General features: G+C 35.7%; 1 protein-coding gene across 7 annotated transcripts in view; it reads left to right on the top strand.

Annotated features, from left to right (window-relative positions):
• The first annotated feature begins 8,891 nt into the window (after positions 1-8,891).
• Positions 8,892-27,406, top strand: part of AFF3 (ALF transcription elongation factor 3) — a 237,642-nt gene continuing 219,127 nt past the window's right edge. For 6 of the 7 annotated variants that reach the window (XR_015749876.1, XM_087967160.1, XM_087967158.1 and 3 more), the window contains exon 1: positions 8,908-9,092. Coding sequence is in view for 6 of the 7 variants with exons in the window: in XM_087967160.1 (XP_087823286.1) it covers positions 9,040-9,092 (53 nt within the window). In the remaining variant the exon portion in view is untranslated. Of the gene's footprint in view, positions 9,093-27,406 lie in introns of all 7 variants that reach the window. The other variant, XM_087967156.1, reaches the window with a different exon arrangement.

Raw genomic sequence — 27,406 nt, 5'->3', positions numbered from 1 at the left:
ACTCCCTCTCCCATGTTTAGGCCATCTAACAGGGATGTCAAACTGGATTTCTTCGAGGGCCAGATCAGCATTGTAGTTCTCCTCTGCGGGCAGGTCAGGAGGGAGAGACAGGATGGACGTCTTCTGCAGCACCCTGCTGGCCAAAACAGGGCACACGGGGCCATGCGTGCCCCCGTGACCCATTTTTGCTTGGACAGCCTTCTGCAGCACTGTGCCGGCCAAAACGAGGCTTGGGGCATGTGCATGGCCCCCACACACCCCGTTTTCAGCCTGGATGGCCTCCTGCAGCATTTTGCTGGCCAAAATGGGGTATTTTGGCCAGCAGACGCACTGTGGGCCAGTCCTTTGCTATTTCCAGCCCAGCCCTGCAGGCCAGATTTAAGCACCACATGGGCCGGATCTGGTCCGCAGACCTCGAGTTTGACATCCCTGATCTAGAACCTTAGAAACTTCAAGATCTATAGGCTTCCAAGTTAAAATCCACATCTTTTCAATTTCCTAAAGTTTAAAAACATTGGAATAGAGTGGTGATTGATACAATCTTGTTAGAGCAATGGATCCCAACCTGTACGTTCTTGATCTCTTTCATTTGTAGTTCCCAGAATTCATCGTGATTAAGAAATTTGAGAATTTATGGTTTCTCTATTACCCATATTACTGGTAGACTGGGAAAGCTGAATTAAAATAACAGTAAATGAAGATTCTGTTAATGTATCCTTACAGTAAAAATAGAGATGATTTTTTTCGGTGTCCTTATAGTTTGGACTGCCTTGCAAGGTTGACATTTGCATTTTATGTATGCTTGTGCGTTGTTGAGGTTTCTAGCTGTCCCTTTGCCATTTTGTTTCTAGATTGTCTGTTCCAAATTTGTAATGACTCATTTGTGGCTTTCTAACTCAGATATAAAAGACAGAACAGGGTTGCCAGATCGCAGTTTGGCTCTGCAGCCAAACTCAAGTCAAAATACGGCCAAATTCGGCCAAATTATTTTTTGCTCATGCACGAGGAAAGGAGAGCATCAGAGGACCCGCTTGTTCTCCTTTTGCTCATGGTGACGCGCATGCACGAGGGAAGGACAGTGCCAGAGGATGCGCTTGTCCTCCTTTTGCTCATGGTGACGCGCATGCGCGAGGGAAGGAGAGCGGCTGGGTTGCCATCTGGCCGATTTCACGGCCAAGCAACTTTCGTACGGCCAAATTTCCGGCCAAATTTATTTGGCCGGAGACATCATTTTTTCACGGCCAAGCAGATAGAAATATGGCCAGATTTCTCGAATTTGGTCGGAAAAACGGCCAGATGGCAACCCTGAGACAGAATGCAAACTGACTTGAAAGAAAGCATCCTGGGATTCAGCAGTGTCTGTTGGATAGGACTAAAAAAAAAAAAAGTGACGGTGACATCATCGTGATCAAAGCCCTGCACATTTTGCATACATTGATATTGCATGTAAGGCTTTGATCACAGTGATTTTACTGACATTTTTATTTTTTTTGAAGGTCCTGTGTTGGGATTTATAATCACAGCATAGAAATTCTTAAAGATTGTAGAATTGACCTTAGTACACGAAATAAATTGGGGGGGGGGGGTTATCTGGGTGGTATTGTTCAGGAATTTCCCTTTCATTAACATAATTTGACACAGAATTTAATTTGCTGAAAACATCTCTATTCGGGGATAAAAAGTATGTCCCTATTTTTTTTTATGCTAGAAGAGAAGAACATGAACTTGGTAAAATATTGAAGATGTTGATTAGATTAAGCTTTTTTTTTACTTTGGTATGCAAGGTTTGAATATTACAATTGCCTTTGCCATGAATATTATTTTCAGTTTTTACAGCCAAATAGTGAATAGTCTAGTAAAGAGAAGGACCAGGGGAGACATGATAGCAGTCTTCCAATATTTGAGGGAGGGGTCAAGTTAATTTCTAAAGCGCCTGTAGGCCAGATAAGGAATAATGGATGGAAACTGAACAAGGAGAGATTTAACCTGGAAATAAGAAGAAATTTTCTGACAGTGAGAATGATCAACCAATGGAACAGCTTGCCCTTGGAAGATCTGGGAGCGCCATCACTTGAGCCTTTCAAGAAGAGATTGGACTGCCATCTGTCAGAAATGGCGTAGGGTCTCCTGCTTGGGTGGAGGGTTGGACTAGATGGCCTACAAGGTCCCTTCCAACTCTGATGATCTGTTACCTGTTAAATAGCCACTTCATCCTAGAATGCTAAATGATTGAAAATTTAGAATGTTAATTTTAGAAGCAAAACAAATTATTCAAAAATAAATGATAGACGCACACCCGCATGCATAAATAATTAACCTGTATATTTTAATTTGAACCGAAGCCCAGCAGACTGCCACATAGGAAAAGAATATATCTGCAATACAAGCTGTAATACTAAAATCTACTTTTATTTTTGACAGTAATTGTGCTGAGGTCCCATGTTGGTGCTCAGCTATAGAAAAACAATTCTCCTAGAACAATTCTCCCAGAAGCAGCTTCTTTGACAATTGTAAGGCATGCAGGGACCCTTATTTCCTCAGAAATGGAGCACTAGTAAAGTAATCTCCATGGAACAAGTGTCTCTGTGACCAAATCCTTTAATTACATCCAGTGGAAAAGCACCTGTGGCAATTAACTCCTCTGACTCCAGCATAGCAATTTTAATTAGTTGTGGCAAAAACTTTGCAAACTTAAAAAAAACATACATATTACAATTTGCAAAAAGAAGTGCAAATGAGCCAGCATAGATTGTAGTATCTATTGTCTTCTGTACTAGTTTCCAAGCTACCATTAACAAAAGTTGTACTTGCAATTTGTATCTAAGTTATACAAATTATCAGTTCTTTGAACTAGGTAAATTTGATGTAATACTATTTTTTTCAAATACAGGTAGCCCTCATTTAGTGATTGCCCCATTTAGTGGCTACTAGCAGTTATGGCAATGATGAGAAAGTAAACAGTCCTCACATTATAGTTTTTGTAGAACTATAAAGCAAAGGAGAGCTGAAGTAAGATCATAAGCAGAGTCACAGTATGCTGAATGTGGTCCCAAGATCCCCAAATATCGTGTTTCAAATTTCTTAATTCTTAACCTAATCCCGAATGTCCAGGAAAGAGGTAAAGAGTTTTATGAAGTGTTGGAAGAAATGTCCATCTGGGTTCAGTTCCAAGTGGGGAGAAAGACACGGAAACATGGAGGATATTTGGAAAGATGGTTTAATGGTGGACAGTACAACATGGTTTGAAGTCCTGGGCAATCGAGCACATGGGTGAGAGAGAGAGATTTATACCCTCTCTTGGGCTTTGAATTTGCTTCCTGTTCCTGTGAAAGAAATGTATTCTGATTGGTTGTCAGACTCCCATGGGGCCATGCAGGGGTAACTTTGTCAGTTGTCTTGAGTCCCAGGCTTGGTTGAATCTTGCTGGGTGATGTAATGTTCCCAGGTGATTTTGCAATGTAGTGAGATGGGTAGAGGGCTAATCCTATCATATCCTGAGGGCCATGTCTTAATCCCATCACCCTGGAGCTGAAGGCAGGGATGGGACAGGGAGCTGCTTTGTCTTTAAAACATGTTTCTCCTCGTCTCATACAGGGAAATATAATATTCTGTCTTTTTAATATTTCCTAGAGTATTTCATTCTTCTAGAAGATGGGTGGGTGCTAAATTTCTACAGAAGGAAAGAGTTTTATGTATATTTATTTATCTGAGCTAGGTATAGATCAAGCATAAAATTCTCATGTTCAAGAAATCGATATTTTGTTAATCTGAGAAAGATCCAGGGTTGTGATATAGAGCCAGAATACATAGCTCCATGTCTCTTACAAAAGTTTCAATGGCCAGTTGATATTAAGTATTATTAAAGTATCATTTGAAAGTAATAGATTCTGCAGCAAATCCCTAGACCAGTAGAAGGCAGGAACGACCTATAGAAAACTCATTCCTGCCATCCAAAGACCAACTTTTGAAGCCCAGATCCAGTAATCTGGTAAAATGAAGACTGGGAAAATAAAACAAAAAAGAAGCCTTTAATATCTGTTCATATTGCTGTAAACCAACTGAAAATAATAGGAAATATGATGTTTAATAATAAACAAATACCACTGGATGAGGAGGGGAAAGAAGGAATCACACTTTGGGTTAAAAAAAAAAAAAAGCTTCCACATACTATAAATTAAGGCTTAATTGACATTGTGAAGCATCAGAAAAAGCTCTAAATACTGTGTGTCCCCTAAAGTTGTAGCTCAATTGTTAGAGTCTAGTTCCTACCATATCATTCAAAGAGACTCAACAGAGGCTTCCATCCAAAAAACGATCAAGCTCTACTATACACGGATATTTCTGAAGAAGTGAAAGTAGAAAGGCCAATTCTTCTTTTTGACTATCCAAAATTAGTGTGTTATATCTCTTAGTTATCTGCACAAAGTTCAGTTTTAGTCCGATGGTGTTGTTTGATAAAGGAAAGCACTTGGGATAGAGGCTCAACTAGGCAAATGTTAGAGCCCAGATCTAATGACTTTACAGGGAAGTAATTCCTTTAAGGTGTCAATTAGCTGGCAATAAGCCCAATTTTACTGGCACCGTATAGAAAAGAATATGTAATTAAAAGAAAAATAAGGTATTTTTTTTTTAAATAAGAAAAAATTGGGGCAAACAATCAGATTGTGTGCCAACATGTATCAGATCAAGTATTTGGGTTTGGCTGGCTTGTTATCTTCGCTCCAAGAGGCTGCTGCTCCCTGGATAGTCATTTGGGGCCTCCTTGAACAGCAATTAGGATTTTTTTTTCTGGGTAGGATTGTGGACTTTAGCCAGGGGTAAGTTTTGTGAATGGAAGGGTATGGAAGAAAGCATATTGTCTGCCCTGCTTAAAAGTCCTAAAGTCAATATTATCTTCCCATCTTCTGTAAAAATTCTGTTAGAGCCTGGCTAGAGGATTAAGAAGGAACTATGTTTTGTAAGACAAGGCTATGCTTATAAAATCTATTACTTCTAATCTAATCCGTACATCCTGAATTTGTCTCTAAAGTGTGTAACTTTTCTTTCGATGCTTAATATGCTTCTGAGTCTGCTACCATATAGCAAAAGGCATTTATTACTTTATTACCAGTTTATAGATGAATAGAAACAATATTTTCATGGGGCAAAATCAGTTAAAATATTCAATGACGGCTGAAAGGGTGGAAAGGGCATGACAAAAAAAAAGATTCATTTTGTAAACTTTTCACCCTGGAAAGCCTTAATTCATATATTTGATATAGTCACGCTCTCATTTCCCTGTCCAGACTTTTACAAAAAATATAGTTATATTTAATTGCCGGAGGGGGTGGGGGGGTGGAATGGTAGCAGAAATCCTAAGAGGCAGCAGTATGCTTTGTATTTATTAGGGTGCATCTAAACCTATTGTCATCTATCCATTTTGGCTTTCCTTTGCACATTCAATGGTTTGCACCATGCACCAGTGGTTCATAGCATACCACTGTTTGCTGGCTGTTTGCCAAGCTTCATCTCTCCAGGAAAGTGAAAGTTCCACTTAGTTATCCTTCTCCTTTCAATCAAATCTTGATGTGGGCTGACTGTTCATGGCCTCTGGAAGATCTTTATATTTCTGGAAGGTAGGAGAGAATGAAGAGGATCGAAATTATTATTAGGCAGAATACACTAGAGACTAATAAACTAAGGATGTGCAGTCTAAAGTAACCTCAAGAATATGACACGTTAAAGCTAATACAGAATTCATATGTGCATTCATTTTATTTATGACTGATGGATTCCATTTTGATATGGCTCAACAGTTATGGGTACCATCTATTTAGAAATGTGCATTGGGGATGTGCTTGATAAATTATTTTGCATTTATGCTTGTTAACAGCACTGAATAGTAACATACTACACTATAATAAATGGAAACATTGCATATCAATGTAAAAATATTTTTCTTTTATTACAATACATTGAAGATAATGGGTCAGACATTCTTTCACAATTAAAACTCTGTTTATGTTTATTCTTATACTACATTGCGTGTAATGGCTTATATTGCTGAAGTACAGATTTTTAAAATAAATTCATGTCTGTAAAATCAACATATAAAAATGTAAAAAAGAAGAAAGGTTCATATTTTTTTCTTCTCCTCCTCGGTTTGCATTTATAATAAATTGTTTACTACAGTCTGTATTGGCACTGGACTTGGGCAATGTAGAGATGCCCCATTTTGGAATCAGATAGCTAGATAAACTTCTAACTTTATTCTGTAAGATTTTTAGTATTCATGTTGGACTTTTTTTTTTAAAGAAAAGTGATTTTTGTTTAGGGAAACCACTATTTTTAGAGTAATTATTTTCCTAACCTGAGTTAAATTCAGACTGCTCAGGGCAAACTGATACATGAAGTTAAACTTTAATATCAAGACAGATGAAAGTTTTTTTCAAGATCCGACATCTAACTGGAGGTCAGGTAATCAAGGGCAGGCATACATGCATATGATCAAACACAAATATGAAGACACCAGACCTCGCTCACCTTGTCATTTCCAACTAGGTGCATCAGATGGTTAACCATCTGGCAGAACAGATAATTGAAAAGGTCTTTCCTGCTGATTAAAATAACCTAACCTCAGCTCCTAAAGTGTTTTTTCAGTGAATAGTGTCATCTTAACTTATGCAGTTGAGGGATATGCTGGGATTGGGCTCTTTTAAAAAGCTGTCAGCCTTCCTTGAGCAATCTTGAAAAGACAAGGAGGGCTGAGAACTACTATAACAAGGATAGCAGATACAGAATCCCAGAACTGTAGGCTAGACTTAAGGGAGAGCTACAGCTAGAGGCAAATAGACAGATATATATATAAGTATGTATGTATGTATGTATGTATGTATGTATGTGTGTGTATGTATGTATGTATATATATATATATATACCCTGTTTCTCCAACAATACGGCCTCCCCCAATAGGAAGTCCCAGCATGTTTTATAGGCATGAAATGAACTTAAGCCCCTCCTCCCAAATTAAGGCCTATATTAAAACGTGAAATGGGGGGAATGGTGGGGGCTTGCTGTTAGGAAGTACTTTTGTTGCACACCGGATATGGTGCTGCCTGCATTGACCCCGATACGAAGTGCCCCACCAACGCCGAGGTCAACATCCAAGCTGTCACCACCCGCCCACCTGAAGATGCAAGGGGGGAATTAAGTCACCCGAAAAGATGACCTAGCCATTTTTCGAGGCTCAAAAAAAATAAGACTCGGCCTTATTATATGAGAAACACGGTATATATATATATATATATATATATATATATATATATATATATATATATATATATATATATATATATATATATATATATGTGTGTGTGTGTGTGTGTGTGTGTGTGTGTGTGTGTGTTCTTAAGTTTTCGCGGGTACTTACATGTATGGTATTCAACTTTGTTTGGGTATTTTCCCACGTCATTCTAGAAGATTATATATATATAAGACAAGTATATATATATATATATATCTCTAGAAGACACTTCCAAATTTGCTGTCTCAAAATCTATATGCGCATGATGCTTGAGTCCCAGACACAGAAGGACCCTCAGAGATTGTCTAATTCAGTCCTCTGCCCAGGCAAGAAATTCTCAGATTGTCCCAAAGAAATAGCTGTCCAGTTTTTGTTTGAAAATGTCCAATTATGGAGCACTTATGACTTCAAGAGTCAGGCTGTTCCTGTTTAACAGCCCTCATTGTCAGGAAGTCTGTCCTTATTTTGAGTTTGATTCTCTTTGTAAAGCTTCCACCCCTGGATTCATGTCCTACCCTCAGATGCAAAAAAGAAAACAACAACCCTGTTCCATGTGGCAGACTAAGACATTAGAAAACTATTTATCCCCTCCTCTTCTTTAGCCTAAGCATAGCCAGTTCTTCACAGGATTTAGCTTCCCTTTTTGTTGCTTTTCTCTGGACTTTTTCCGATTCCTCAGCACCACTCTGTGTCACCGTGACCAAAACTAGACACAATGTTCCAGATGCTGCAGTCTGATCTGTGCCTGTAGAGTGTGGTCGTGACAAGTAACCTGGAGTTCTTCCTTCCTCGAATAGTGCTCCAAAGTACCAATTCATGCATCTGGACTATTAATTTGCCTAGCTAAAGATTCCCTCCTTCAGTCATGTCCACACTCTGTCCAAAATATGCTTTATGTTATTATTTGCTTCTTTGCAACTTGATTGGGGCACTTAGGAAAGGTGGATAGGGTAAGGTCTGGGGTTCCTTAGCTTGCCCTGCCGTCTCCCAATTTAAAGGGCAAATGTTCTGTTTGTCCCAGAAGAGGCTTCTGGGAAAATATTTGAGCAGGGCTAGGGTAGAGAAGGATGCCTGAGAAAGCAAAGGTCACCTTAATCAATCCCGCTCCTTTCCCTTTCCTTCCTCTTCAACACAACCCTGTCTCCTGAACGTCTGCGAAGGCGGTTTGGCCACCGTTGGCGGCTGAGACATGCGTATTTTCAGTGGCATTTAAACAAAAAAAAAATTAATTTTTTTTTAAAAAAATATCCAGCACGAGGGTCGAAGTCGACTCAAGGAAACAAAAGCGGGCAGAGGCTGATACTCGCGGCGTCTCGGCTCGGTTTGTTTATTTTTCAAGCCACCCCCGAGGAGCTTCTCCTGCAGCAGCGCGCCAGCCGGAGCAAGTCACACGCTGCATACACGCATTCCCCACGCTGGGCCGAGAGCGGGCGGGAGGGGGTGCGTGGAGGAGGGGAAAGGGAAGCGAGAGAGGCGGCAGGCGGCCGAGGGAGAAGAAGCGCGCCGAACAGGAGCGCCGGCCGCGGGCCGAGAGAGGGGAGGGTGGTGCTGGGGGGGGGGGCCGGGGGCGGGTGAGAGACACCTCCGGCCCCTGCGCCTTTCTTCAGGCGGGGAAGAGACGGGCGGCGAGGGAGGGGCGGCGCGAGCTCCTTCTCCCCCGCTGTGCGCCCACCCGCGGCGCTGCGAAGAGGCGCCGTGGCCGCCGTGCGGCTGCAGCTGAGCGGCGCTGACATCTTCCAGCACCCCCGGTTTCAACCATGGACAGCTTCGATTTGGCGCTCCTGCAGGAGTGGGACCTGGATTCGCTGTGGTAAGGCTGGGTGTCCGCGTTTGAGAGCGCTACGTTTGTCCCGTTTTTCCACTTCGGGTGCCGGAGTTCAGAAAGAGCCGCGGGAATGGGCTACTCCAATCCTGTAACGCGCCGCGTTGGGAATATGCCTTTTGGTGGCGTTATTCTAGTATTTTTTTTTTTTTACCAATACTAAAGATGCAGTAATGGAACTAAGAAGGTTAAAATGATGGAGCCTTATTGCATGTCGTATTTTCCTTTGCGGTGATATTTCCTCACGCTGTCCTTCAAAACTCCCTTTCTGGGGGCTGAGTTGGGCAACTGCACCCCTCAGTTTCTTCTCTGGGACTCCCACTCTTTTCTTTTGCAATTTTCCTCTTCAGTTCTGCTATGCTCCCGCCTCCCTCTAGTCTAAACTATTCACCTCTGTCTCAGCCTTCTTTCGGGGCAAGTTCCTCAGGGCTCTCCCTCTCCCCCTCCCTGCCCCCCCCCCCCGGGCGCGTTTATGTCTTCCCCGTTTTCCCTTCTTTCCTTGGAAACACCTTGGTTTTGCTCTGCCCGATCCCTCCCTCCGCCTGTTCCGCCTTCTGCTTCTCGAGTCATTGTGTCCCCCACCCTCCCTTTTTGCGGCTTAGTCTCTGCTCCCCAAGCTGACCCGCGTCTTCACCTGGATTTCTCCTGGTGTCAATAAATATAGAAATTGCTGCATTTCCAAGCGACACCTGGCAGCAGTCAGAAACCATTTCTAGAAATATCATTAACCACTCCAGGTGGAAATTTCTTCCCTCTCGTTGTCATTCAAAGAGACAGCCTTCACAAGCGAATGCCTCCAGTACAGTAATTGCAACTGATGGCATTTAGCATATGGGCACCCTTAGCTCATTCCCTCTCGCCCTATAATTACAGTAATGCATTGCTGTGAGTTAGCCTTGATCTGTGTGTGTGTGGGTGTTGTTTATGCGTCTCAGGTACTTTTTGCAACTGCTGGGTGCCACTTCAGTCTGTGCCAGCTTTCCTGTTGATTATAGCCTTTATCGCGTAACCTTTTGTGTGTGCTTCTAGGAGAAAGTAAGTACATCATATGGCTAAATGAATGATTATTTGTGTTCTGAATTTAAAGAAGCACAATATACATTCCTTTAAAATTCCTATTACGTATGTCCCAAGTCACTATTGATTGCTATATAACAGTCTATTCTCTTTTTGCAAGGAAGCTGTTCAGAAGATACAGTTATTTCTGTGTTTAGTGTAATTGGGATAATGATGGGGTTGTTTTGCTGAGATATTATTTGTAGTTTTGTCTCAGGTTTAGGAATCGTGGATATATCTCATTGACAATGCATACAGCATGTTCAAATCTGCCTGTCCATCCATCCATCTTTAGGTGGTGTGTTTTTTGTCTGAACATTATGCATTCTGTCAAAATTTGCTGGACAGATAACACTGGCAGTGAGTTTTCTATGGAAAAAAGATATTGCTCTGCCAATACTAAATACTGCAAATTGAGAAATGGCTTACTGAAAACTTTAAATTTTAAATGTAAATGGGCTATGCAATACATTACAAATGGAGTTGTACATTACAATTACTAACAAGTTAGAAGTATTGGATTCTAGAAATATAGCCCCTGATAATGGATACATTCTATCCATATTACTCTTGATTTTAGTGAGTAGATAAAATCAATAATTTACTTCTATAAATGTCTTTATAACTTTACTAGTTAGTCTGTGACCGAGATTATATTATCAGGGTCAATGCTTGTTTTGGAACTAAACCATTGTATTGCTTTCTTTTTAATACATTTAGGCCAATTCAGTCATGAATATTCCATAAAAACAGAATGGCTTAATTATTGAATAATAGGATCAAAAATAACCCCTTAATTTCCTTTACTATGGAAATTAGCTATTTCTTTGGCATAGTTAGTATTTAAAGAAATCTGGCAAAAATGTTGGGAGATTAGATGTATTTGATATATTTAATTTTCAATATTTTTCTGTAACTACATGATTAATTTCAGTGTTTCCTACTTCCACTAATATTAAAAAGTTAGCCTTAAATAAATGCTGTGAGTTTGTTTAGAGAGCAACTTTAAGAGAACTATACTAAAATATATATATATTATTTTTGTTTGGAGATAAGATTTATATGGTTGCAGATATTTTCACTGATTCATTATGCTCAGCAGTAAGCAGTGTGTTATATCCTGAGAATGGCATAATTAGTTTGAGATGGGATTTGCATGACAAGTATTAACATTCTGTGTTTTACTGATTAGCCTTTTTTTTAATTGACAAGCATTTCATTGCAAAAAGAGGCTGGGTTTGGTCAGTCATTTTAAGATTAATTGAGAGAATAGTTATGTTTTACAAACATAGGAGAAAGTGGACACTTTGAAGCATGAATATTGATAACATCATATCTTCACCACAGGGTGACCTGTATGGAACAGAAAACTGCAAGTTCTTGTGATTGGAGGCCTTATGCCACATTGTGCATCCTTTTTCTCTCTCCATTCTTTCCTTTTTTTAGCGAGCAATTGGGTTATTGAAATTTTCAAAATTTCTGTCACCTCTAGCCCTCCAATAAACTTGACCATGATATATTTAGATATAATAACATTTCTTTCTTCTTTGTTATTGCAAATAAGAGAAATGCAATATTATTGTGTGAAAAGGAACCACATTCTTGGGTAACAATAGTAAATCATTGCATTTTGGACTGTATTTACAATGATTTGGTTGCTGATTTAGTAGTGTGAGCCAGAGTACTTGATGACTTCTTTATTTAAAAATGTAAGATTTGATAGCCATTTATACATTTTTTTATGATTAAATAAAAATATTTAACCTAGTGATGTTCTTATGTGATGAGGAAATGAATGGCAACATGAGAAATCTCGTTGTTGCATACCAGAAAGACAACCTATTTTTATTATAAATATTGTATCAGTATTATTGATTCATAATACAGATATGTACACGTTTTTGTAAGGATGTTGTTACTGCAAATAATTCCTGTTACTGATGTCCTGTTTCTCCAATAGTATTCCTGCTGCAGGATATTGCTTGGAAATACATTTGTGCTGAAATTGCTGTATTTTTTTGGAATTCACATACATGTATTACATGTATATCCTGTTGTTTGGGTTGCTTATACTTTGACATAATCTAAATAATAGTTCCTCAATGACCAGTAGTATAATTAATCCCAAGAAACACTTAGAGGAACATAATGCACTTTGTGTATTTTCTGTATCCATTTAAAAAAGTGTATAATGTGCAGTTAGTTTGCAATCAATTCACTACATTTTTCATTGACATAGCAATAATATGTTGGTGGGGAAGCAGCTTTTTATTTGGCTGCACTCTAAATGCACTTTACTGCATCTACAATTATGTTTATGCAAGACAAAACAAGCTGAGAATCTTTCAAAATTATTGTAAATCGGATTGTAGACATTTAATGAAAATATTTCTGTTTGAAGACTATTTTAGGGCCCTTTTAAAAAGGCAAGGTAATTCACAAATGCATTATAATGTATTGTGCGTGTATTTGTGTGCCATTTTGATATTTATTTTTTCAGTATTCTTTTATGGCTGCTTGTAAAACATTGCAATGAAGACTGTTACCATTAAAATCTGCAAATACTTTATGCTTTATTCATAGCCAATTAAAGTAAAAGATAATACAAGATAAGACTTTATGAGAAGATGAAGAACATAATGAGATTTGAATCTTTTGTCTTGATGGTTGAAAATTATGGGAATGAGTTCAGATTAGACTGAAGGAATTCCACTTTGAAATTTGGAAAGTTGCTGCTAATCAGTGTGTCCAGTACTGAGCTAGACAATTCAGTCATCTGACTAGGAGTAAGTCAGCTTCTCAGATTGCCATAATATTTGGAGAACTAAGAAAGCAAAGTGCATGAATGCTGGTTGTTACCACTTCAAACTCTTAAGCATGTGATAGAATATTTTTCCATTATGTATCTTCTTAGAAGCCTTCTGTAAGAAAAAGCACACCTGGGAGGGATGCTAAAAGTAACAGTCCCGTATTAAAGATACGTAGTAAACTTCAATGTGGTTTATTATTTATTTATTAAATTTATAGTATAGAATGAATTGTACAACAAGGTGACAATGATACAATATCACCTATCCTTTTCTCAGCCTGCCTTGAAGATGTATTTTGCAAACTAGTTTGGGCAAAAATTGAATTAAAATCAATGGTGCCTATTTAAACCACTTAAGATTTGCAGATGATGATGTTCTCTTTTCACAAGACCCAGAAAAGCTACAAAGACACATATAAGAGCTGCACAAAGCAGGAGAACCATTTGGCTTAAAAATAAACCTGAAAAAGAGCCAGGATATGTTTAATAAATTCACCAAAGGAAAAAAAATATATCTGGAGAAGAACTAGACATAGTAGACCGCTACAAATACCTTGGCTAATGGATCTCAATGGAAGGTGATACAAAAAAGGAAATTGAATGGTGTTGGCAGGCATTTGGCAAGTTAAACGTAATTTTCAATGCCTCTATGCCTGAAGAGAAAAGTTTTTGATCAGTGTGTGCTACTTGTTCTAACATATGCCAGCAAAACATGGACACTAACCTCACAATCAGTACAAAAGCTATGAGTGGTTCAGAGCCATGGAAAGATACATGGCTCAGCATCACAAGACAAGATAGAAAGACCTGCACATGGATCAGGGGTGGGATTCAAATTTCTTAACTGGTTCTGTGGGTGTGGCCTAATTTGTGGCTTGGTGGTCATGTGACTGGGTGGGCGTGGGCTTGTATGTAAATATTGTAAATATTTGTGTAAATATTTAATTTTTTATTAAAAAGGAGCAACTTTTACCCAAAATCAGGCAAAGCAGGCAGGCAGATTGAGTTGCTCATAGAATCACAGATTCACTTAGAGATCTATCTATTTGCAATCTGCTACCTGAGTCTGTCACATAAAATTTACTAGCAAGCAAACTCACAAAATTAACTGACAACACACCATGTATGTAAATGTTGAATTTTTTTAATTAAAAAAAGAGAAACTTTCACCAAAAATCAGGCCAAACAGGCAGGCAGATTGAGTTGCTTACATCAAAAATTCACTTGGAGATCTATCTATATGCAATCTGCTACCTGGGTCTGCACTGAAAATTAGAAGCTTTAGTCCTAAGGAAGGTTCAGCTCTGCTTTTAGATTAGCTAGAAAGCAAGAAATATAACGATTTCCTGCTTTCTAGCTAATCTAAATCTCTCAGCACAGCCGAACAGCTGATGGTCGGGGAAAAAAAAAAGGAAAAATAGCAACCTAGCGGGCAAGGTTGATGGCATGCCAGGTAAGGAGTGAATGGGAGAGGAGGGCCAGCCAGTGGCACAATTTGCTGGTTCTCCAAACTGGGCAGAATCATAACAACTGGTTCTATAGAACCTATCCGACCAGGTAGAGTCCCACACCTGACATGGATTAAAGAACAAATGAAAATATACGATGCCATTAAAAGAGTAAAAGAATTGAAATGGAAATGGGCTGATCACATAGCAAGAAGAACTGATGGCAGGTGGACTAAGACAGTCATAGAATGGATTCCACTTGATAAAAAGCGTCCACGAAAGAGAACTAAAACAAAATGGATCGATGACATCAGCAAGTATTGTGGGCCCAAAGGAAAGCTCAGGACCATATTAGTTGGAAACATGGAAGAGGCCTTCATTCTGCAGTAGATAGACAATGGCCAGAATGATGATGAAATTTATATACTGCCCAAATGTGGTTCACATTAAAAAGAAGAAGAAAAATACAGTAATAGATTAGAATAAAAGAATACATTTATTAATATAGCTTATTTTTTTTTAATGTGAGCAATTTCTGCAAATGCTTATGACAGTGCAATGATCTTCCATAATATTTATCTTTACTGATACAAATAGTTAAAGGAGATTTATTTGGAAGATTTGTTCGTTTACTTGTATACCATTTATGGACAATTCCAGGAGGTGAACTAAATATACTGTACAAGAGAGCATAATGGTTACCTCTTTTTGTTAGCGTTGAAGAATTACATTCCTTATCTTTCATTCTCTGTCCCTTGCATAGCTTAACTGTAAAAAGACAAAATATGGGATGAGTGGAAGGCTGAGTTCTTTTTTTAACTTGAGTTTTCTTTTTAATTTTCTGAGTTGCTCTGAAAGATAATCAATAAGAACACCAGGATTAAAATGTTATAAAAATAATTAAGTTAGATTTTCTTAAATTTTGAGATCATGGTCCTGAAAAATAAATTAGTGATAACTCACATACCTCAGTGATTCTGGCGAGGCTACTGTATTCATAACAAACTTTGGTATCAAACCACAGTTTCTTCCTTTATTGCTCCTTCAGCTAATCATTATATATAATCTAAACCAGAATTTTCTCACCTTTGGCAACTTTAAAATGGGTTGAAATTTCAGCTTTAAAATTTCAGCTTCTATGGAGGAATTCTACGAATTAAAGTCCACCCATCTTAAAGTTGTTAAGTTTGAGAAATATTGGTCTAGAACAACATAGAAGATGTAGGTTTTAAAATCAGTGTTTATTTTATCTTGAAGTATGTAAAACATTGTGTAAATCTTTCATGATAAATGGTTGCATTTTTATATAAATTAAAAAAGATGACAAACATGGAATAAATTCAAAGTTGCAGTAAAGGTAAATGAGACTCTGTGGATTTTACTCCACAAATCTTTGCTGACTATAAGGGCATGGTGTACTTTTCTATTTCAGATGCAGTATTTTTATAAAAAATATCCTGTATATACTTAAGTATTTTCATTGTGTGTGGTGCACACACACACACACAAACGCATGCATACACACAGACAGCGTGGTGGCTTGCTTATAATCTGTTAAATCAAATCCTATCATTCCTAGCCTCTCATTCACAATGAGTTCTTGAGTTCAGGAATGTTATGTTTCAAAAACAGAAACCTTTAGCAGGATTATGCAAGATAAATACCAAATTACACAGTGATACACCAGGTTGATTTAATTATTATTATAGGCATATATTTCCTTTTTGTATAACATTGTGAAACAGTCAAAAATGCAAATGTCTTAGTTGATAAGACTACTGTTGTCTTATGACCTTTAGATTTCTCTTCAGAAATAGAGTATGGTGCAAATAAGGACATTCATGATTTGGTTTTGTGAAGGTTTCCAATTTGTTGGACAGCTCTTAATTTAGCATTGGCAGACAGAGACTACTGCTGTCAGAATATATTTTATTGACACTTTGTTAGCTATGCTGTATGTTGACCTTTGACAAAAAGCCACTGCTGCCATATATTTTGCAGACCCTGAAAAAGAAAGAGGAAGAGGTATCTTTCTTTTTCTTGTTCTCACAAGAGAAACAAAGCAAAATAAATAATATGAAATCTAAAATCATTTTAGAAGAAACTGAGATTGCAGTTTTAGAATAAGGTAATGCTCTTTGTAGGCATGCATATACATTTGACTTTAGTTATAATATTGATGCATCCCAATATTTTTAATTTTCCCAGCAGGGGATTAACCAGAACTCCAAAACAATTATTATATTTGATAAATATTTTAACATAAAATGGTTTTCCCTGACACAAAGCAACTTTTACAATATGCTTGATTTGCAGTGAAAAGCGAGCATGGAATAGGCATTTAATGGCTGTGCAAAACCATTAAAATGTGTATTTGAATACACAGAATCACACACGAAGCAGGTTTTTATTGTTAAAACAGTGCAGCTTTGTAGGGATGGCTGGCTTGGCTGATTCAGAAGCTGCTTCCAGCTGTCTCCATGTATATGCATGCATAGCTACTTCACCTTGCTGAGAAAGTATTGAACAAAATATTCAAGTCAGAATAATACTAGATTTGGATTAAAAAAGGATGGCTTTTGAAGAAAAAAAGGGAAATCATATTGAAATACATACTCAGTACGCAAAGTCTTGCATTACAGTATATGTCCGGGAATTAGGGAATGAAAAAAAGAAGATGCAGTTCAGACATCTTTTTTTAAATATAAAACATCTCCAGAACCATGTATGCTTTCTATATTGAGAGGTGGACATATTTTAAAATTTTAATATAAAGGCATGTTTTTTTAAAAATTTGTTCTTAATGAACTGGTGATACGTTCTAGCATTAGAGTGTATGTGGACATCGGCAATGAATGTGGGGTGATGTGTCCTAAAGCCCAAAGTACATAGAGACTATCTCTGAGGATGGACTCCAGAATGAACCCAAAAGCTCATAAGACAAAACCTCTGGTCCTGGTGACCCATCTAGATTGGATACGGGATGTGTCTTTTCCCTTGACAACTTGCTGGGGCTGGAGGATATAAGCAAACGAATAAGGGAAAAGAAAATGTCAGAGAGAGAAATAGAATATTGGCTTAAAAACATAGAAATGTGTTCCATGGTAAAAGTTTCTGTTCCTAAATGAAGAAAGAAAAGGTCAGGAAAAGGAACATATAGTCGGTTTTTCATTAATATATAAAACTATCATGTTTTAAAACTCACATTACTCGATTAATAATTTATTCCTTTCATGTCATATTTAAAATTCAAGATAAACACCACTAATTTATATAGTGATGCTCTAATTATACATAGAGCAGTGTTGTATCCTAATAATTTTAAAACATGTTTCATAGTATGTGTGAAATGTGATCATTAATGCCATCAAAAGAAATAAGACTTTTCCCACATATTAAGCTTGTTTAAAATTTAGTCGAAACTGCAATTATTGCTTGATTAATAGGTTTATTTGAATCTGTTACTGCTTTCTGTAATATATGGCAGGGGTTCCCAAGCCCTGGCCGATGGACAAGTACTGGTCCACGGCCTGTTAGGAACTGGGTTGCACAGCTGGAGGTGAGTGGCACGTGAAAGAGTGAACCTTCACCTGTATTTTCAGCCACTCCCCAGCCTTAGCATCCCTGCCTCAGCTCCACCTCAGATCATCAGGCATTAGATTCTTGTAGAAGTGCTGTAAACTGACATGCAAGGAATCTAGGTTGCACGGTCCCACTTCCCCTCTCAGTCCATGGAAAAATTGTCTTCCACGAAACTGGTCCCTGTTGCCAAAAAAGTTGGGGACCACTGCTATATGGAAAAAATCCTGAAATAGTGGTCCTTTGACAGTGACAGAGGAAATGGAGTCTGGTGGATTGAAAAGAACAACTTGTTTATGAGGCCACAACAATGTTACTTCCTTTAGGAAATTACTTTTCTCCTACAACTTGGAAAAGGATAAATAGAAAGATAAATCTACATTGTTTGGGAAAATAACTTCTTCGCTTCTTTGTATAAATAGAAAAGAGAGACAATTTGGTGTAGTGGGTAAAAGATCAACTAGAAATGGAAAAACTATGAGTTCTAGTCCCATGTTAGGCAAAAGACAGACATGATGACTTTGGACCAGTCACTTTCTCTCAGCCCTAGGAAAGAGGCAGTGTAAGCCATTTATGAAAATGTTGCCAAGTAAACTGCAGAATCCTCTCCAGGAAATCTCTGAGAATCAAATATGAGTGAAAAGAAAATATGAGTTAAAAAAAAAACAGAAGCAAATTTCAAAATTAGTCATTAAAATACTTACAGTATCTTCAAGAAACCAGGCTATAAAAATATGTCTTAATATTTTTAATTTCTTTACCAAGATTTCTAATTTTGAAATATGGACATGGGAATGATAACACTCCCTCAATTAACTCTATATATGTTTCCTGTCTTCTTTGTTTGATAATACAAAATTACTTTGTCACATAAACCTGGCAGTATAAATTCAGGAGACACATTTGGTTTAATAGACATAGCTTGACTGAATGTCAAATCAATTAACTACATATCTAAGAACACCTATATGCTCAATTATAGAGAATGATTCTAAGTCTATTTTATACAGTGCTTCAGCACAATATTAGTATTTTTTTCAGATTTCACTTACATTAAAACCAAACTCTTAGGCTACATGCAACAATGCAAGGCTTACTGTTAGGTTTACTACAACTCATTGCAGATGACATTAAACTACTACTAAAAGAGTCCATAAAACAATACAAACATACTTGGAGTTTTTAATGTTACTAAAATGCATAACAACAAAAAACTTTACATGTGGGCAATTTGAAGTAATACAATAGCATGACAGATCAGTACTCACATGAGTTAATTTAACATTTGAATTGCTGAACAATTTGCCATGATATTAAGATATATTCCTGCTCTGCTCTGACTCAGGCATTTAGACAAATAGCTTAGTATTATTACTTTACTTTGAAGAAAGGGTTCATTATAGAAGAAAGAAATAAGTTCTGAAATAGATTATGTCAAAAGATAGAAGTTTGCACATACAACCAACCATAGAAGAGAACTGCAGGAAAGCATGACAAGCTCTCCAAATTTCATAAAACCTGAATGGGATTTTATTTTATGTATGAAATCTTTGTATTCTGCTTACTTTTTTCCTCCTATTTTTCAACCAGGAAGCATGCGAAGTGAAATCATAGCTTGTAAAACCAATCGTCCCATAATTTTAATCTTCCCACCCTAAAGAACATATGATCTTATGGAGTACATGTATGAATTCTCTATGTATGGATAAAGACTTCAAAATTCTAGTAGTAATTCTATTAACTTCAACCTTAACCTCCAAAGTTCAGTAAACCTTATTTAAATAGCAATTCAAAATCAAAATGAAATAAATCAACTCTTTTCTTATCTGATGCCTGCTATAATTTATTTGCTTTATTGCAGATTGTCTTCCAGCCATTTGGGAATAATGGTCTTATATATCCACAATCAATATGTATAATCAACATGTTCTTCTTTGTCTTATATATAAAATGCATAAATCCAACATGAAAATAATGTTCCTGTAGCTGTCTCGTAGACAGAACAAATAGACCCAAAATACCAGAAAATGCAAATGTTTTGGATGAATTGCGTTTCTCTTAGAATGATAAGTCTGTTGATTCGTTAGCTTGTTCTGGTGTGTAGGGACTCCCAGCGAATTTGTTCAATGGCAAATTGTCACCTCAGGGCAACATGAGAAAAGAAAATACTTCTTTATTCCTGTATTCTCTTCCATGCTTTTCACAGAAGTCCCTTTTTACAACAACTTATTTAAAAACATAACAAGTGAGGCAAGTTGGTGAATTCAATCACAATAGTGAGGTTTTCTCAAATAAACCTCTCAGGTATGCCATATGATTGTTCATCCAACTTCTTTTAATGAATATACTGTGACAAAAGAAATAGTGTATATGTGTGCTTTTACAGGACCAAAAATGATATGATATTATCATTATATCATTTATATGATGTAAAGCATCAATTGATTCTCTTTTATATTTATAGCTAGCAGCCCAGTGTTAATAATTTATGTTTCTCTTGATGCATTGCCCAAAAAAGTCACCATTTGACATTTTGACATAGCCACTTCTGCACCCTCCTAGTATCTTCTGGGAATGTGTGTTCACATCAGGAAAACACTTCTGTTGGAATAGCTGTTGAATGACTTGTAAAGGTCTACTGGATACTTATTCTACAAAATCTCTATATATAGTAACTAAGAAACTTATAGTATTCACACATCACATCGAGATAATAGTTCTTCAGAAGTTTGTCTTAGTGATTAAGGAGATTGTTATCATTGTTCAAGCAGGAGGAGAAGCTCAATAAACTGAAAAATTGCTTTTGTAATTTAATTAACTGATGTCTAAACTGATATCTTGAAATTCTTCCTGTCTTAATAAATCAAAGTTCACAAAATAACATTGTTATAATAAAGCCTTTATACTTTCTACAGTGCACCTATTTTGGAATACTACGTTGTAAAAATTGATCCAATTTAAGATTGTTGGATGTTTAATTTTTTAACTTTAAATAAGTGGAAGGAATACAAATGAAGTATGTAAAATTATGGATTGTATTGTAAGAATTCAGAGAAATTGTTCAATAAGAATTATTAGTATTATGATATAAAGTTGCAGTGTTTAACATTTGAGATACTTCATTATACATTGGTCTAGAGTGCTATTGATCAGATCTAAATTATGGTGCATAGTCTTACAGATTAGCTATATTTGTAATGTATCAAAGAGCTGAGTTATCATTTTAAGAAATTCCTGGTTTGTCAGAAGAATTAAAGCTATATAGCTTAATAAAGATATATTTAAATCAGGTTTTATTGTTCAACTTTGGTTTTATTATAGTGATCCTGGAAATTAGTAAATTTTAGTAGTTAAATTTAAAATATAATTCAGTAATTAAATTTACTATATTTTTTTTCATCCGTTGAATTTATTAGGTGGTGCCATTCACTCAGTGGTTAATAATACTGGATTTTTGGTTATCACGCACTATTAATTAATGTATCATAACACTTCATTTATTTTTGAGATTGTTATGCTAAATCCTTCTTAATTTGAAGAAGTTAACCTTTACTGCAACAGGAACTTGTAGTAACTAGAAATTAATATTAATGTTTAATTTTTATAGAATTCTTTCTATAATTAATACTATATATCTGTGAATCCACCATTTGGCCCCACTGTATTCTGCTCTGTTACTCTGCGAAATGGACTTCAGTCTGGGTTCCATTGTAGAATGTCTGCTAAGCATCTTTTTTTTTAATTACTCTTTTTCAGGTCATTGTTATTATACATGATGTGCCTCCCATATGTCTTACAATCTATTTATCTTTAGAAATGGTGGTTTTTGTTTTTGTTTTTGTTTTAATTAGATTTTATTTCATGTTTGCTGAATGGTTTCAGGAAAAAAGTAATGTTGAATTAATTCAATACCTGATAGTAGGTGATTTTTCAATATTATATTTGTTAATTTAAAAATTGGCCTACTTTCCATTAAAAATAAACTCATATGCTTATATTACATGTCTCAGCATCCTTTGGAATTTGCATTTTCCCACACATTTTCTGTTTATTTAAATGTGTTAAAAGCCGTCTTTCAAAGAATTCAGATTTGCTTCATCTCTAGAGTGATTTACATCCACTTTACTGTATGGCACAGCTGGCATGCTCTAATCAGATTCAATGGCAACAGAAATAATGCACTCATTGAATTTATATAAAACTTAGGTTTAACTGCCAGCCTGTTACTTCTACACAAATTAAATGGTAGTCTATGTTATAAGGCAAGTAACACATATATACACGTTTTACCCATTTATGGTATAATGAACTTGTTTTAATAATTACATAAAACTTTATATTACAATTTAAATTTTGGCCTAACATAAGTTCAGCAGTTTTGATATCTTGAAATATAATTCTTCAACAAAGAAAGTGTTTTTTATCATAGCTATGAACAAATAAGTAATCTAAGATGTAACGTACTTATGCAGCAAAACCATATATTGCCACAAAATATTCCTAACAATTTCCAACAAATTGAAACAATAACAAATTCATACATTTTATGCACATGGCTTTCTTTACATTTAAGATCTGAATAGTACTCCTTGCTGTACAAATGACATAAGTAAGGCTTAACCTTTAGCAATGTTTCATAATCTTTTGTTCAATTCAATATGCATTGCATTAAAGAAAAACCAGAACTCCCAGCTGGCTTAAAAATTATATTTGCTTGAATTTAACTTGTATTTTTGACTTGAATTTACATTGTATTTTAAAAACCAAGCATAATTTTAAACCGAATCTGCTCTTTTCTTTTCAGGAGAAAGTCCTGAAACTCACTAAACTAAGTTCTTACTTGATTTTATATTAAAAAAACAAAAGCAAAAGTTTCTTACAGATGAAGCTTTAATCCATAGATTGGATCACAATTGGACCCAGGTCATTTGCAAGCAAAATACCATACAACCAATACTAGTTTGGGCTTAGGGCAATTGTGGTCCTGAAGATGATTGTGCTACAAGAATTGTTGTCTCTTTGCACTCCAAACATGCCATGTGACTGGCCATGCTAGCAGAAAAGTGAGAGGAGTTGAAGTCCAGAACATTTGGAAGGCATCTGGTAGAATAAGTTGCCTTGGAATCATGCATTATAAAATTGCCAAATTCTTTCTTACCTAAAGAAGATATCCATTACAGGAACAAGTAAATGGAGTAAAAGGCAAAATCACTGACGAGAGTTTTTATTCATTTAAATTTATCCCATTGAACGCAGACCCCATTTCTAATGGAATGACATTATCAATTTAGAAACATGTTTTAAAGTTAATGATTCCAAAGTTCACATATCTACCACACTAGGTTGCTGTTTACAACACCTGTAATTTAGCAAAACCTGCCAGGATTATTAATCCTTCCTCCTTTGGTTTTTTTTAATATGAAAATTGTTTGGAGGTGGAACTTAGGAACTTAACATCTAAGTTCTGCTAAAAGTTTGAGGGTGAGATTCATAAAACCCTTTGTCACTTTTCTCTGGCTCTTCATAGCAGCTTCAAAAAACATAATTCTATTAAGCATGTCCCACCAAAATAAGTAGGTTTAGTTTTAACTTTATTGATTTATAGTCAGACATACAAAATCCCCCCCTATATTCAGGGTGACACATATAATGTATTGTGAATGTATCTTATCCTATTTGGATTATTTTATTTATCCATCATTGAAATCTCTAAAGTCTGTGGGTTGCAAACATAGCTAATAACTGATGAAATCAGTTATGTACTGTACATCTCTCATGAAATGTTTACTTTTTTACCATAAAGAATATAAAAATGTCTACATTTTTCCTTTCATTAATTCCTTAATATATTTATTTTGTCTAGAAAAATCCATAGTGTAAAGTACTCTGTTTAGCTCTGCTCAAATGTAGTTACATAAATATTATATTAAAATGAATTAAAATAAATATTTGTATTTTAGGTGAAGCAAATTTATGTTGTAAAAAGAACGAGATACTTATTTTATTATTCAGTTATCCTTGCTAGGTTTTCCCGTCTGCCGACGATGATCTTTCAGTTCTTGTTTCATAAATATGCATATCGTGTTCAAGATCCCATTTAAATGCATGCATGAATAAGAAGCACTGAATTTGATTAACTTTATTAGCCATAAATTATCAAGTGTATTATTTTATGTTAAACCCCTTCTAAGAGAAAAATATGGCAAACTCTTATCTGTGTGATTTGTGATTAATTCTACTTATGCTAATGCAAATTTCTATGAGTATAGTGTTTTAAATGTTAGTAGCAGGTAGTAGCTGTGATATGTTGCAGCTTTTCATAGCTTTTGCTATCTGGACAGGCAATCATTTGCATCCTTTAAAAATTTATTTACAGCTTCAACTAATTACTTCTTAGGATGTAAAGCCTATCACATTCACACAATTCATTAAAGCACATTCAGTCTGAATAGAATAATTTTTCAACTTTTTGGTGTCACTTTTATAGACAAATAACACTTGTAAATGATGGATAATGGGCATCAAAGTGCTGTGTGGTATAAAATGAGCATGAATAATGTTTAATGGGAGATAGAAGATTAACTCGTCTATGACCTAATTGGCTGCTTTGTGGTAAATGCAAAATGGTCCATGTCTATTATAAATAATACTGAAAGAAGATACTTCCTAATTCCTTCCTTATTAAATATCTTGTTTTTTTTCACTGCCTGGTTCAAGCAGGAAAAGAGACTCTAATGAAAATCTTGGTATAGAAATTTAGGGATTGAAGAGAACAGATGGTAATTAATAATGTTGTACACTAACAGAATAAATCTCTGACTTATCTAGAGTCACAGTATGTAGAAACATACGCTGACGGGGATACACACTCATATACACACCTTTTTCTCACATACACATGAGCACACACACACACACACACACACACACAAATATATGTGTTTTGGGTGTAGAATCCATTGACTTCAAGGATTAGATCTGATTTTCTTTACATGTATGCTGGTATCTGAAAAATAAACTTTCATTCTTTGTAAATTTGATGTAATCAACAAGATTAAATTTGATGTAATCAACACACTGACCAGAAAAGGCAAAATAAAATCTAGCTGCTTATAAAAAAATATTAACCTAGTTGGTCACAATCTCTATATATTTTGCAGTTGCCTAAATAAGTAGAAAGGAAATGAAACAAAAAACACCAATAAAAACAATCCAATTTCAGAAAATTAACTTGAGAAACAATATGGAGGTGATGGTGGAAAAAGTGAGTATTTATTTAATAGAAAAGAACAAAGAAAGCAACAATTTTTAATATTTGTTTCAATGTATAAAACTTCATTCCTTTCATTGTTACAGGAATTGTCAGCTTTCCTGGGTAAATTAGATCTAATCTATTGAGTAATTAGGTCAATACATTTAACGATATTTTGAAAAGTTTGACACAGATGTTAAGATAGTTTGTTTAGACAAATTTTCCAAAATTATTAATTACAAAAAGACTTTCAGAACTTCCATGTGAATTGATTTCTCAACAGTTATTGTATTATAATTATGAGCTTTGTCTCATAGAATTTAGTATCATTTCTAATAAATTAGGTATTTCTGAATCTGAAATGCCATGGGTTCAAATCAAAATGTCAATAAAAAATTTAATTCTCATAAACTGTAAGGGGATAGCAGTAGACAAGTGATATTTATCTTTCTATACAGAAAATGCTAAAAATTTATCAGTCATCCAATAGCTCATCTAAATAAAAAATACCAGCATCCATACAAATCTTTCATTTGGCAACTTTAGGCTCTAGATTACGCCACAGCATCAATTGGACATAAGAAAAAGGATCAAAATGCTATTTTCTAGAAATAGCACACCATAATTTTCAAACTGATATTTATGGCGGTAGGAAATATATCTGATTTACTCTATTTTGAACCCCAGTCTAAAAGTAAAGTACATGAATATTCCAAGAGGTCAGAAAGAGAATTTGTAGTAAGTGAAGTTGACTAAACTTTGAACTAATCTAAATAACATCCATGTGCAATTTGGGAAACTTGAGCCCCCAATGTGTAACCAACACTTTCATGTTTTGGAGAAATTGTATCGAAAATTTCAAAACAATGCATGAAGTTTTCAAAATGTTCTCCAGGTATTATGGAAATATTTCTTTAACTTTGTAATAAACAAAACATTGTATATTTTTCTGGTCAAGAGTTTAAAATATTTTTAAACACACATACAGTATATTTAGATTCAGCCAATTATTTTTTTCATCCAATTAGACCAGAATGAGCATTCTTGAGTAGTTAGTATACTATGAAACGTGGCAATTGGAGAGAGTATGGGTTTTTTGGGAGGGGGGCTGGTGGCTATTCTCATTGGACTGAATTATTATTAAATATTCTCAAGAGAAAGAAACAATATAATAAGCACAACATGGTAAAAAATATTCAATACCTGACTGTAAGAGAATACTGTCTTTTTCAGAGGAAAAATGTTGCATGCTGCTTTGCACTGAATTTGTCCAATAATTTGAACTTTATTTTTTTTTTAAAAAAAAAAAAGACAAGTAAACAGGGATATTTGTTTGGAAACAAGCATGATCATCCCAAATGCAAGATATTGGCTTTTGTATAGTTAGGACATCCCAGGACAAGTACACAAAATTATATAGATCTGCACTGTTAAAAACAAGTGATTTGATGTGTATCCAAGACAGCATCAGCACCACCATTTCAACATGAACAATGGAATAAGACAGGTTGGATAAAGAAAACCTGGTTGCTATCTAAAAGCTCCTGAATTTTGATTACTTTAAATACCAAGTTTATTCATTGTTGTTGAACTATTGTTTGTAAAACAAACCTGGGTTTGACTTAAGATGCCAATTGTTAAGCAGCTTATTAATGCAGTCTTTAAAGTGATCGCCTCTATGTCTCAAAAACCTAGGTTGGTTGTCACTTGAATCTCCTACCTAGAACAACGAGGCAGAAAAGCCTATTCCAGTAAATCCTTTTGTTGTGGTTTTATATTATAAACCATTGAATATTAGATAAAGAATTAGGCAACAGTTTTTCTACATTAGAATTCATGTTCCCTTTCAAAGACAAAAAATACATGGGTGGTCAATTTTTATCCTTCTAGTTATGTCCAGCTCTCTCCCACCCTTGTTGGCTCTTCATGGTTCTAGCTCCAAAATTGACTTTTCAGTTAAAATTCTTCTTTATCACTTCATTATTCTCCCATGTGTTTCTCCTTCTTCCTTTGAACTTCCTTTGGCATGTCCTTTATTTTGAGAGTTATTGCCTTATTAATCATTTCAGAATGCAGTAGACTGTTATAATGTGCCATGATAGTTGAAGCTTCAAGATAAAATATAGGCTTTTAATGGTTCTGCAAATATTATTCTAGT

The sequence above is a fragment of the Notechis scutatus genome, chromosome 5, assembly GCF_049901735.1.
Source record: "Notechis scutatus isolate UNSWTSFEM ecotype Mainland chromosome 5, rNotScu1.2, whole genome shotgun sequence".
NCBI lineage: Eukaryota > Metazoa > Chordata > Lepidosauria > Squamata > Elapidae > Notechis > Notechis scutatus.
The sequence above is the reverse complement of the archived record's forward strand: the minus strand, read 5'-3'. Positions and strand labels throughout refer to the sequence as shown.